We start from the raw sequence: 12,812 nt of genomic DNA, 5'->3' as shown, positions 1-12,812 counted from the left end.
CAGTCCATGCCATAGGTGAAGGTAGAGAGAAGTCTCCTAACAAATGAGGTATTCCCCAATTGTTTTATGTTCTGTTTATGGACTACCAGTGTTATAAGTAGGAGAGTCTTTCTTATTAAACGCTTGAGTTAAAGCCTATTTCTAGCTGCTGGGTCTCTGATGGGAGTCAATGGACCAAGGAGGTTTTGCTGTGCCTTTGCCACAAGACCCACTCACAGAAGCCTTAAAAACGTCACATGTAAAGTAGGAGGCTTGCATAGGAAGAGAAAGCGAGGTGGAGGGAAGAATGTAGAAGCCCACAACTCACCACAGAGCACTATCATAATGGGCCAAGCTAGCTTGGTTTTTGTTGTTGTTGTTAGTTCTGAACCAGACTTTGGTATAACTTGTACTCACCAGGAACCCAGATGAATTATCCAGGAGGCAGCGTAATCTACAGATGAAGTTTCGTTCCATAAATGAAGAATTCTCTGGAGGTAGCTGTTCTGGATTATAATATGTTGCTGACTGTGAAAAGCCATTATCTCCTGTAGAAAGTTATGACCTCTTTTAGGAGAAACATCTAATCCTACTACTACAACAACTTCTTTCATAATTAAAGCCTCAAATCTGTTTTTACTGATGTTTAGGATAAAAATAATTCAGACAGAAAATACAGAATTAATACTGTTTATATGGAAAACGTTTAGATGTGAAACAAGTTCTAAGACACAAGTGATTCTGTTGCGAGCAGTAATAAAAATTTGATCCCCCCCCCATATTAAACTATACTTCTGTGTCAAAATGGATCTCATAAGAAATTCAACATAAATAGAGGCCTAATTCTCTTCATCTTTCAATATTAATTCTACTGAAACATAATTCCCGAAGATAGGGATGAACCAAAATTGTATGCATTTACAAAACAATTTGCACCTTCAAAAAGCCCTCCTTTATTTCAGCAGACTTTTGAAAGGCAACTGAGTGTGGCAAAAGGGTTCACCTACTTTGCAATGTTATGTTCACTCTACCAATCACTTCTTTTTAATTGGTTGCTTTAGACAGTGACTGGAAGTGCAATGTCCAGCACAATCCCTCTTCTACTACTGACAAGGATTTACAAGGAAAATGGCAATATTCCCATGTCTTTGTTAAAAGCATTTTTCCTTAGGAAAGCATTGGTCCTTCATAGCCAACCCCACAAAAATTCGCTTTTGCCAACAAGTAAGCCTGCTTACTTGTTGAGAGTCAGGATTTGAATATATTCAAGTTTCGACTTAACAAACACACCTACTATGATTTTCTTGTGGGAAACAAAGATTTTATGCCTGCTCCTCTCCAAGGAGTTTCCCAGAAGCTACAATTGCAAAGTTCTTGAAAGTTGTGACATTAAACCAGATTAAATCCATTTAAAATTTATAGCACAGGTTATCCACATGTCCCAACCTAGCGAAGCATTTTTTGTGGATCAACTTTTCAGATTTGGTTGGTCATGTAAGAAAGAGATCTATATAGAGATGTGAAGGCCCGGAAAAAAAACAGAAAAATTCACACCGGGGGGGGGGGGGAACGGTCCCCCCTTTTTTCCAAAGCCTTTTTTGTTTTCCCCCCGAAAAATTGAACAAAGAAAAAAATAGATTATGGAATGTTTTATTTTAGCATGACGAATAAAATGTTTAAGACATAAATAATTTTCTTTGTTACTAATGTTGTTGGTGTCTTCTGTGTTTTTTTAATTGTGTTTTGCCTGCTCCTCATAAACTAGCAAAACCAAATAGGTTCCTTACAGTTCAGGTGTTCCTTACAGTTCAGGAGCTTATAGCTCCATTTGTTACCAAAAAAAGTAAAAACCTAAAAAAGTAAATTCAATTTGTAATAATTGTTTGAATATACTGTACTTTTAATATACCAAATGTGATAATTTTATGCCAAACCAACTTGTACATAATTACATTTTATGTTCCTAAAGTAACAAAGTGACTTTCAATCTGCAAGTGCGAATGCATTTTTTTTCAATTTTTCAAAAAAAAAAAAAATTCCATTTCCCCCCCAGTAAAAAAACACCTGTTTCCCCCCCATGACTTCAAAATTTCTGGAAATTTTACATCTCTAGAGCTATGTGGTGAAAACATCCTGCACACTGCACAGAAGATATATGTGCAATGCTCCACTGCACAGAATGATTATCAGTACTGTCAGGCCGAAGCACATTGGGAGGTAGAAGCAAATGCTCCAGTGTGGCTTCCCCACTGCCCCCCAATACCTGTAAATTATAAAAGTCCTTAAATATTTACTGATGAGATAATCAGAGGTTATCAACAGAAATATGCCATTGCTTTCTACTAGTAGATTCTCACCTGGTATTATCTGTCCAGAATCTGTAGATGGCATTGGATCTAGAGCCCAGTGAAGTTGACGCTGAAATTCTGTTCTGTCTTCCGTATGAATTAATTCAAACACACTCTGATGTATAATGTCAGACTATATCCAAGAAATAAGGATGACAAATAAAATGCCCAGTAATATTTGATTGCTACAATGGATTCTACAATTCACCTCAGTATAATTAAGAAAGCTCAAGAACAGATCTGATATATATTTGTATATTTTAAGCCTAACTAGAAAATGCCTCCACTGATCCAATGCCATCTCTTTCACTATTGGCATTCATACTACTTGATGCAGAATAAAAATAACCAAATAGATCAGTGTGTGTGTGTGTGTGTGTGTGTACGTGTGTGTACAGGACAGTTAAATAATTTTTAAATCATCTTCTCACAATGAGAACTCCAACTTTTCAGGGTTCTGATATTCATTTTAGGAATTCTGCCTTCAATTTATTTATTTATGACATTTCTATCGTTTCTATAAAAAGAAAGCAAACTGTTTTGCTATAAAACTATAAAAACCCAGCAAAGAAAGTTACTACAATGTATTTTTTTTAAAAAAAATCATATAATTTAACTGAAACAGTAAAACCAAAGTCAGTATAAAAACAACAGCAGCCAGAAAACTGATTTCAAAAAGCAACCTGTAAAAGCTAACTGAAAGAGACATGTCTTAGCTGCTCTTTAGACTGGCAATCAACAATGGCGCCAGGTAGACTTCCTTTGACAGGGTGTTCATCTTGGTGCCACCATGGATAATGATCTGAGCCTCATGCTCACTTGCACGTCAGATGGGAAGAAAAGCACTGCACCGTCTCTCAGTAAATGAGTTCAAAAATCAGGCAGATTCATATGGGTGGGGGCAATTCTTAAGATACTCTGGTCCCAGAGAGACGGTGACTTCTAGGATTCAATCACATGCAGCAGCAGCCATAAAAGTTATAGCTGCCCTTTGTTACATGAATCAGAATAAAAACGTTGGATTTTTTAATTATATTTTATTTTGAAAAGAGGAAAAAGCGCTTACCTGCTGGAAACCCAAATAATCCTGGATTGTAGAAGACACATAAAATATGAGTGCATCTGACGTGATCACCAGTACAAAGCCATTTAATGCCTGAAGAAAGAACAGCAACATTGTTAACTTGAAAAACAAAATGATGCTGCATGTTTTAGGGAGTATTTAAAACATAATATATAAAGCAAGCATGGAGAAAAGTTACTTATTTAAGACACTGACTGCTAGGCTTTAATAGCAATTTGGAAAATTAATATAGTGAGCATACTAAAGAACACCATTTATTACACAAATGTTTTCAAACAGCTCAGTTATAAAAACAGAATCCCAATGAATCACAAAATACAAGTTCTTGATATTGTATCGATATTAAGATTGGGATTCCTACAAAACCCTTACACATGCTAATACGCTTTCATACATGTGAAGATAGGTTGACAATTTCTTTCTCATGTGCAGGGCACTCTGCAAAGTCCTCTGGATATCATCAGAAGCTTTTGAGTGTGCCTGAGAGCCTGCAGTAGGAAAAGGGAATCTGAAAAATCTTGATGTACATGTAGGACATGCAATCCTTTGCATCCTTGCCTGACACCTGGTCTATACATACAGCAGAAGCAAGTGATGAGCCCAGAAGTAGTAGAATGAATTGTACCACTTCGAACTGCGGTAGATGTAATGTAAAAACAGAACAAAACTCATTGCAAAGTGAAAAAAGGCAGGGAGGTTAGGCTAGGACTTCTCTTCTCCATCATCTCAAAATTCTACCACTTCATTGTGAAGTATGCATAGTCCAATGATGCAATGGTGATTGGAAAGAAAAGCTTCTTCATCATGATCATCACAACAAAGTAGACTTAATAATGAGCTATAACCTATGTACAATTGAATTCAGATTGAATCTTTCTTTCCCCACTAGCTATCTCCCAACCTGCTTCATTGCCTTTAGCTTCCTAGTAAACTAAGAAGATGAATGGGCTCTCCGGGCTGGGAGAGAATACTTAGAAGTCTTTAACTTCAGTACGTAATAGTCTGACCATGACAAGGCAGTTAATGAGAAGTCCCTCCTATTTTCTTGTCTAGTCTAGAGATCTGCCACATGTATTGGGCTGGTAGACCCATGGCTCACAAGGCGGCCATGAAATCTGAGCAGTCCCTAATAATGCTGCATTTGCATGGATGTTGAGGCCACACAAGAAAACATTCTTAGACCAAAACCAAGACAATCTTGTCAGCTCAGGCAAGGAGACTGTTGGGGAATGGGATGGCCAGTGCACCAACAGCAGATGTACCTTGTCCCTAGTGACCAACACCAGGTACAAACACTCAACACCAGCAACTGACTTGATAGGAAGTCTGGAGAGGGTCCTAGAGACCACAGTAACACCTTTCCTGAACCTCGTCTATGCTGGCATTCAACTAGATACCCTGGAAAAGCTGGAAGAACAACTCCATCTTCTAGGTTTCGGGGTCACAGATCAAGTCAGCCTCCTCATCTATGATCAAATCATTAATGATTGATGTCTGGTTAATTGACCAGACATTAAACAACAGCATGTTAACACCTGAGAGTAGACTGGCGTCATATCTACTCAGAATATTGCACTTGAAGGAGGCACCAGAACAGGATTTAAATGCCAGATCCCTTCCAATGGTTTGACCTCTCTACCATACCTCCATCTACTTATATGCATTGGATCTTCCTCCTCCCCCTTAGGTAGCTTTGCCACTCTTCTGCCAGTTTATTTTGTCTTTGTGTTCGTCATGAAGAAAGACGCTTCCTTTCCTCTTCTATGGAAATACAGCAATCTGCCTCTTTGCTTGATTTCCGTGTTAGACAGGGAATAGGACAGACTGGCATAGCAAGGACTGGTCTTTCCATACCTCGTCTGCCCGCTAGAGGGCATAATTTTTGCTAGCCAACTTGTTTCCATGATGGCCAATCTAGTACCTTAGTAAAAAAAATATCTCACAGTAGTGACTTGTGAGCTTATTCAAAAGACTGAGCTAACAAACAACAAAACAACAGCTTTCTGGCTCAGCCCATTGTACTGAAGCAAGAAAACAAACACGCACCAGTTGTAAGGAAAAGAAGTCAGGAAACACCCAGGTCCATGAGAAAAAAGTATATTTAGGACCAATGCACTTTGAAATAAATTGCAGATGTGAAATTTCTGCGCATACTGCAATATTTCATTTGCTCTTTCCCCTATAAATACAACCAGGGCAACAATGACAAGTACCTGTAATAAAAGTTCTCCTTCTAGCAATGTCATGCCCTCTTTAGGCGTTGTAGTTCTACTGCTGTCCTGGATGCCATTTCTTTCAGGCTTTGAGGAACACGACGATTTTAGTGCAGCTACAGAAACAAATGAAATAAAGTCTTAATATTTCTTTGAAGAAATAGTTGTGAGTTGCTTAAAACACACACACACACACACACACACTTCAATAATAGTGTTATTGGAGAGTATTGGACAGTTTGTTAAAACACCCAAAAGCTTCCCTAAATATAAATAATTTTCGTAAAATTAATTGAGTAGAAGTATCTGAGAATCATGTAATGTTGTAACATTGTTAAGATTAAGCTGTTTCACACAATACTGATATGTTTATGTCAGCGTTCCTATTTTTTGTTTCTACAAATTATTCTGTACCATTTACTCTTCAATCTTTGTTTGTAAAATCCAACACTGTATAAATCAACTTTCCTGTGTTCCCTCCAGGTGTGATGGACCACAACTCCCACCATCCCCAGTTAGCAGATGGATGGCACCAGGTTGGGTAAGACTGGCATATTTTATATATATATATATATATATATATATATATATATATATATATATATAATGATGAAAACACCCTGCAAGTAATTGAAAAAGCAAGCATACATTTTTGCATAATTTATTTTACATTTGTTAGGAAAAATGAAATGAAATGTTATTGTTTTAAGAGCTCCTAACTTTGAAGATACTGCAAAACCTGTTTCATACAATTAAATACTTAAATTCATTTCTTTATTTGAAGCTATTAACTACAGGAAGAGAAAAGCCAATTAAGACACTGATGAAACACACTGATTAAACACCAAAGGGCTTGTGCTGTTGGTGGTGGTGGTGGAGAAAAGGCAGTTTGTAGGAAACCAACATGCCCACATATTTTGATGACAACATGCCATGCAGTACATGAGGCTGCTCCTAGAGAAAAGCAAAAAAGAAAAGAAAAGAAAGGTCCTTCTGGATGCCTGAAACTAGGAATGTGGTGGTATTACCCATGACCTTATTTTCCCCCCCTCTGCATGTAAAGCTACTATTTTCAGTAATAATGGCTATTTCTGTATTTTAATTGACTCCAAATTTTGGCAAGGCAAGATTATAATAATTTTAAAAAGATACAATGTCAGGATTTAGTTGGGCCAACTAAAGAACACTATTTTATAAAAGTCCAATACTCCAGCTTTTATTAGTTGGTAGGTCTTTTGATGCAGTGGGCTCTTCTATCCTCAGCCTAGAATGTGCACATTGTGCTAGAATGGCCGTGGAAGCCATGAAGGTCGGCTTGCAAAATAACCTGATTCTTCTGAGCCACCTTCCGCATGAGAAAGGTGGCTCGAAAACAAGAGATCATAAAGTAGGGTCTTGCTCAAATTGTGCAATTTGAGCAGTTCCAAAGCGGAACAAATAATGGAACTCCACTTAACATACAATCTGAGCCTCAGGCCTCATCGACAACATGCAGGATATTGCACTATGAAAGCGGTATGAAAGTGGTATATAAAAGGCCGGAGCCACACCAAGCAGGATATAGCGGTATGAAAGCGGTTTATGGTATGTGTCAATGGGCCCCAACAGTTGTCAGTGCACTTCAATACCGCTATCAAGCAGTAGTGTGGCTCCTGCCTTTTATATACTGCTTTCATACCACTTTTATAGTGCAATATCTTGCCTGGTGTAGATGAGGCCCATGTCTCAGCCAGAGACTGAAATGCCAAATCTGGGAAGGCACTGCAGTCCTAGAAAGAGGGTCAAAGGTTAGAATAATGTATATGCCCTTCCCTGAACAATATGAGGGCATGACAGCGTTGTATCTTGAGGGTGGTTATTGCCACACCCCCAAATTTGAACAAAGCAAATCTCAAAAAGAGTAATTTCACTAATGATAAAGCTGGAAACACTGAAATTTGAATGAGGCCTTGAACTCCTCCTCCCCAATATTTTTTTGGGGGGAATCCCAAGTCAGCTAGCAAATGGAGGGATCATATTCTAAATCTGATTACGTATCTATAAAAAAACAGTAAAAAATTTTACTTCAATGTTATTCTAAGCTCATCTTCCTAAACTAATAGTCCCTAATACTACCACATTCCTCAGTGCCAATACTTCATGTTCCAAAGCTGCAATTCAAAGATATATTTCATTTCTGAACACACTGTAAGCAGCAAAATTACAAAATGGAACCAAAACTGCAATCAAAAGACATGGCATGATCCTACAGTGCTCACAGAAGTTTTATGCACATTAATGGCTGTAATGATGGCTGCCATGAAATAAAACTATCTGCTCAAACATAGGCAGTTAAGACAGTTTATTGCTGAAGGTTATGAGCAGTATTGTGACCAGAGTTCTGCTCATGCAACTGGGCATTCCTAGTTTCTCCTTCTCCACTGCAGCCCCTTGAGTCCACAAAAGGATCAGGGAATACTGCAAAGGGATGGGACTTGGTACAAAGGGGAGTAGCTGGATAGCAGAAATTGCAGTCCTCTCAAGCAAAGTATTCTATGGATCCTACCCTATGGCTCTACAAAGAGAAATTATATATTATTCTTTGAATACAGTCATACTGTTACATAAAATTGAAATATATACAGTTCCCAAGCTAATAGTTCACATTACCACCTATGGTTTGGGAAAGGCCAAGAGTTTTCTGCACATACCCCATTCCTTAACAAATAAAAATAAAACTCAAGCGCATTAAAGCCAATCTGCCAGTTTAAGTACAAATATTTTAGATAGCTTATAGGCTTAAATAAATTCTACCCCACACTACAGAATACCATTACTGTTAGTAAGGAACAATAGTAGTCTACTTCAGACAAAGAAACATTTTAATCTATTGCACAGAGTTGCCATTAACTTTTAAACCAAGCAGAATTTTAAAAGCCTCCAACCACAGGGAAACACACACACCTATCTTCAATAATCATTAGTTAGTTGGTGAATGCCATTATGTGGTATTTTATGTTCAGCGGTGTTCTCTGTATTTAAAAAACAACAACCATGGAGAGGCAGTTACTGGAATGGACTTGGCAAACTACAGGTGGGGAAAGGTTACCGATATGGCCACCTTTGGGGAAAACAGATTTCACATGTACAGCACAATCCTATATGAATTTACTCGGAAGGAAGTCCTATTCAGTTCAGTGGGGCTTACTCCTGGTTAAGTGACTACAGGATTGCAGCCTTAAGGTCCCTGTTGATTATCACAAGCATTTCCATGTAACTTGTTATTTTGGCCTTCCTGACTATACTGTTATCAATGAAACCTTGTCTATTTCCTAGTGTTTGTACTTCTGGATACACAATGACATGGTTAGCACACTTGGGGTGGTATCGTATCGTGCCTGTGCACTTGCAGGACCCACTGCTTGTGCAATGGGGCTTTTGCATTTCTAAATATAATACAAAAGAAGCAGAATAGTTCATTTCCACAATGGAGGAGGTCAGCAGAGTTTGCAAAACGGAGCTCCACAGTCCTGACGCAATCCGGAAATCAGTTTCCACTCATTTCCACGGTTATTTTAGAAGCACAAAAGCTCCATTGCACAAGTGATGGATCCAGCAAGCACAATGGAATCAGCAGAGGTGAAGCAGGCCTGTTGGATGCCGCTCTTAGTTTCAAACTTGGGGTTGTTTGTCCCTCAACAAACCAGAATTTGGGGTTCTTACATGATGTAAATAACCCTGGATTATCGCAGTGAATCGGCACATAGGACCCAGCAAACATGTTTGCTTCTGCTACATTTCCAACAACCTGCAGTTTACTAACTCTTGGTTGTTGGTGACTTGCAAACCGGGTCACTGTATCAAAGTTATAAAATGGAAGTACAACACAAAGTCACAAGATCCCACAACAGTTACCTGTTTTTATGCAAATTTCTGGCTGGAACAGAATTGGCCAATTTCCATGAGAGTGTACTATTAACAAACATTTATTGTAATAACTTATGAAAATTAATTTCTCTTTAAATCTCAAAGAGAAACTGAATTATTAATCTGCCTTTAGATGACACTTTCTAGTTTATTTTCAATCTGCTTTTTTTTACTAGCCTATTCATCAAAAGACATCTAGGTGGTAGTATTTTAAACACAGTGCTTTTCTAACAATAAAACTATGTGCTTTCCTAACAACAAAAAACAAACAAGCATGCACAAAATCTTTCTATTAGGAAACCTAAACACTTGTTTGCCTTTTATTAGAAAAACACACATGTTATTTTAACTGCTTTTAAAATACTACTAGCCTAGATGTATTTCCATGAGTAGGATAGTAAGAAAAAACAGTCGACTGAAAATAAACAACAGACTCAAGGTAAGTCTAAAATGGAATAAATGTAGGGCTAAACAAAAAGAAATAGATCTCTGAAATGCTAATCAGCTTTATGCTTAAGTATGAACAATATTATGAATGTACACTACTGAAATAGGCACACAATGATAGTAAAATAAGTATGCACTATTTGCTTATAAGTAAGCGAATATATATGTTAAGCTGAATAGGAATTGAAAATTCTATTATTATTCTACTGCAAGAAAGAAATATAAGCAGAACATAATGATCACCTTATAGTTTCTTAATATGGCCAGGCATAATGGTTTATATTTATTATGAAGAGCATGAAAAGCAATGATCACATTAGATGTTCTGTTAGCTTTTAGCAACAAACACAAATTGTTTATTACTAAACTTGAAAAATAATGTTTGTCAGTTGTATTATAGTGTGTTCTTCATTTATAGAACATATTGGTTAATGCTATGGCCACAGACTTTATCTACATCTGATTCTAACAGTTCCCCCATCCTGCAAACTGCTTTTAAACTTGAGGTACCCTGAAAAGCAATCTGCAATGCTTTCACAGAGAAGGTAGAACCTGAGTTCATAGTTAAGTCCTTTCATAGGGTTAAAAATAAAGCTAACTGAGGCCTTAGCTAGATCTAAGGATTATCCCAGGCAAATGGAGGGGTCGTCCCTGCCTGCTCCTGGGATCCCGTGTGTGTCATTTGGATGCACAGGGACAATCCCGGGATATAGGCCTGGTCTAGCCATGGCCATACTGTAGCTTGTTTCTGCAAGTTCTTGAATACAGAAAGAAACTGATTTATTTTTTGGTTCTCTTCACTCAGTTTGTTTATATTGGAATCAAACTGAATACTTATATTTTACTATGATTAAGTGATACCATTCGAGGAAGATTGCAAAAGATAGTTAAAAAATAAAAAATCATCTTAAAGATTACAAAGCTCTTTTGTCGTACACACGAGCTTATGTGGATTGAATTCATATGCTCTTTCTATAGATAAAATCCAACATAAATTCTACTTAAGAATAGACCAAATGAAATGAATGGGACTTAAGTTAGTCATTATTAACTTAAGTCCCATTCATTTCAATGAGTCAACTCTAGGTAGGACTTATGATGGATTTTACCTTATATTTATAATACAAATTTTGCTAAGCACATATTAGGGCTTAGGGTGTATTTTGCTAACATTTTCCCTTCTGCAAAATATAGTCCCTTTTTTGCCAGGTAAAGAGAGTGTCTTCTGTGTAACAAGGCATAATCTACTGCTATTGCCTATGCTGGCTGGGGCTGATAGGAATTGCAGGCCAAAACATCTAGAGAGACAGTGTGGTGTAGCGGCTAGAGTGCTGGACTGGGAGTCAGGAGATCCAGGTTCTAGTCCCCACTCGGCCACGGAAGCTCACTGGGTGATTTTGGGCCAGTCACAGACTTTTAGTCCAACCTACCTTACAGGGTTGCTATTGTGAGGATAGAATGGAGGAGAGGAGGATTATGTACACCGCCTTGGGTTCCTTGGAGGAAAAAAGGTGGGATATAAATGCAATAAATAATAAGTGGCCCACCCCCTGCACTGAAGGCAAATGAAACTAACCATTATATGTCATATATTGACTTTATCATCATTAGCAGGAAGAAGGAAGACAGTTTTCAAACAAAAACGTGCACTGTCTTCTGCTGCAAAGAGCAGTGAAAGACCAGCCTACTCCCAGCTTGCTGCTTTGATCCTTGCGAGGGGAAAAAAAAAACCTGTTTCAACTGCCAGTTGACCTGTAACAGCAGCAGCTTGGTGTCCACCAGAGAAAAAGAGAGTGTGTACATGTTTGGTATTGTTTTAATGTGTTTTAAGCCACCATGGAGATCATGTGATTGAAATGTTATAGTTCTGTAAAATAAAAAAGCTTTTTATGCTTTTAGGGACTTCTTGGATGAAAATAATGAGGCTCCCCAAAGCCCTTCTTGCACTGAATGTATTGCCTCACAAACATTCAGCTTAGCTCCAATAAATGCGGTACACTGGAAACAAACACAGCATTATGTAGGAGTCGTATGGCATGACACAGCAAGTTTTGGACTTGCTCCCAACTAATCCTGTCTCAAAGGACATACTAGTCTACAAAGATACAGAAGGAAGTTGGCACCATAAAGAAGAAGTACAAAATTGTTGTTATTGTTCCTGGTAAGCTCCCACACCTACTAGGTTTTGCAATGTATTTTTTTAACAAGCTGTTATAGAAAACTGAGCAAAATTATGCCCTGGCCTAAGGATGGAAATGAGAGATTTTCATCAATATGCAATTAAAACCAAAAAATTAGTTAATAATCATGATCGTGCTGAACAATAGCTAACATTACACACTTACGAACCACCACACAGCTAGTCCACTTGTGGTATATATATGCATATAACTGTATGTCACTGAACTGAATTAAAAAAAATACTTACTAGTTGTATTGAACAGTGCCCATAATCTCAATGATTCTTGCTTTAAGAAGAATGGTGTGTCTAAAAGAGTACAATAAATTTCAGACAAAGACTATTTCCAGCGAAGAAACCTTTTTAGTATTTCCATTCTGGGGCAAGGGCCATAGCTCAGTGGGAGCACTCAAGCTTTTAAAGCAAAAGCTCCTATGTTCAACTCCTAGAATCTCCAGGTACAGCTCAAAAAAGACTCCTGACTGAAAACCTGTGAAGCCACTGCCAATCTGTGTAGACAGTACTAAGCTAGATGGATCAATTGCCAGAATCAGTATAAGGCAGCTTTTATGTTCCCATTCTAGAACAAAACCAATCACTAATATGAAAGGGTACTAGTTACATACGATCTTAAGAACAATACCATTCTGGACGAA

The 12,812-nt window shown here is 37.8% G+C and overlaps 1 protein-coding gene across 1 annotated transcript in view; it reads right to left on the bottom strand.

Annotated features, from left to right (window-relative positions):
* Positions 1–12,812, bottom strand: part of AHR (aryl hydrocarbon receptor) — a 75,888-nt gene that overhangs the window by 26,753 nt on the left and 36,323 nt on the right. The window contains exons 3-6 of the mRNA XM_063123626.1: positions 5,625–5,740; positions 3,394–3,483; positions 2,337–2,460; positions 397–527 (exon numbers count right to left, since the gene is read on the bottom strand). Coding sequence (XP_062979696.1) covers positions 397–527; positions 2,337–2,460; positions 3,394–3,483; positions 5,625–5,740 — 461 coding nt within the window. The remainder of the gene's footprint in view (positions 1–396; positions 528–2,336; positions 2,461–3,393; positions 3,484–5,624; positions 5,741–12,812) is intronic.

The sequence above is a fragment of the Elgaria multicarinata genome, chromosome 1, assembly GCF_023053635.1.
Source record: "Elgaria multicarinata webbii isolate HBS135686 ecotype San Diego chromosome 1, rElgMul1.1.pri, whole genome shotgun sequence".
NCBI classification, from domain to species: domain Eukaryota; kingdom Metazoa; phylum Chordata; class Lepidosauria; order Squamata; family Anguidae; genus Elgaria; species Elgaria multicarinata.
The sequence above is the reverse complement of the archived record's forward strand: the minus strand, read 5'-3'. Positions and strand labels throughout refer to the sequence as shown.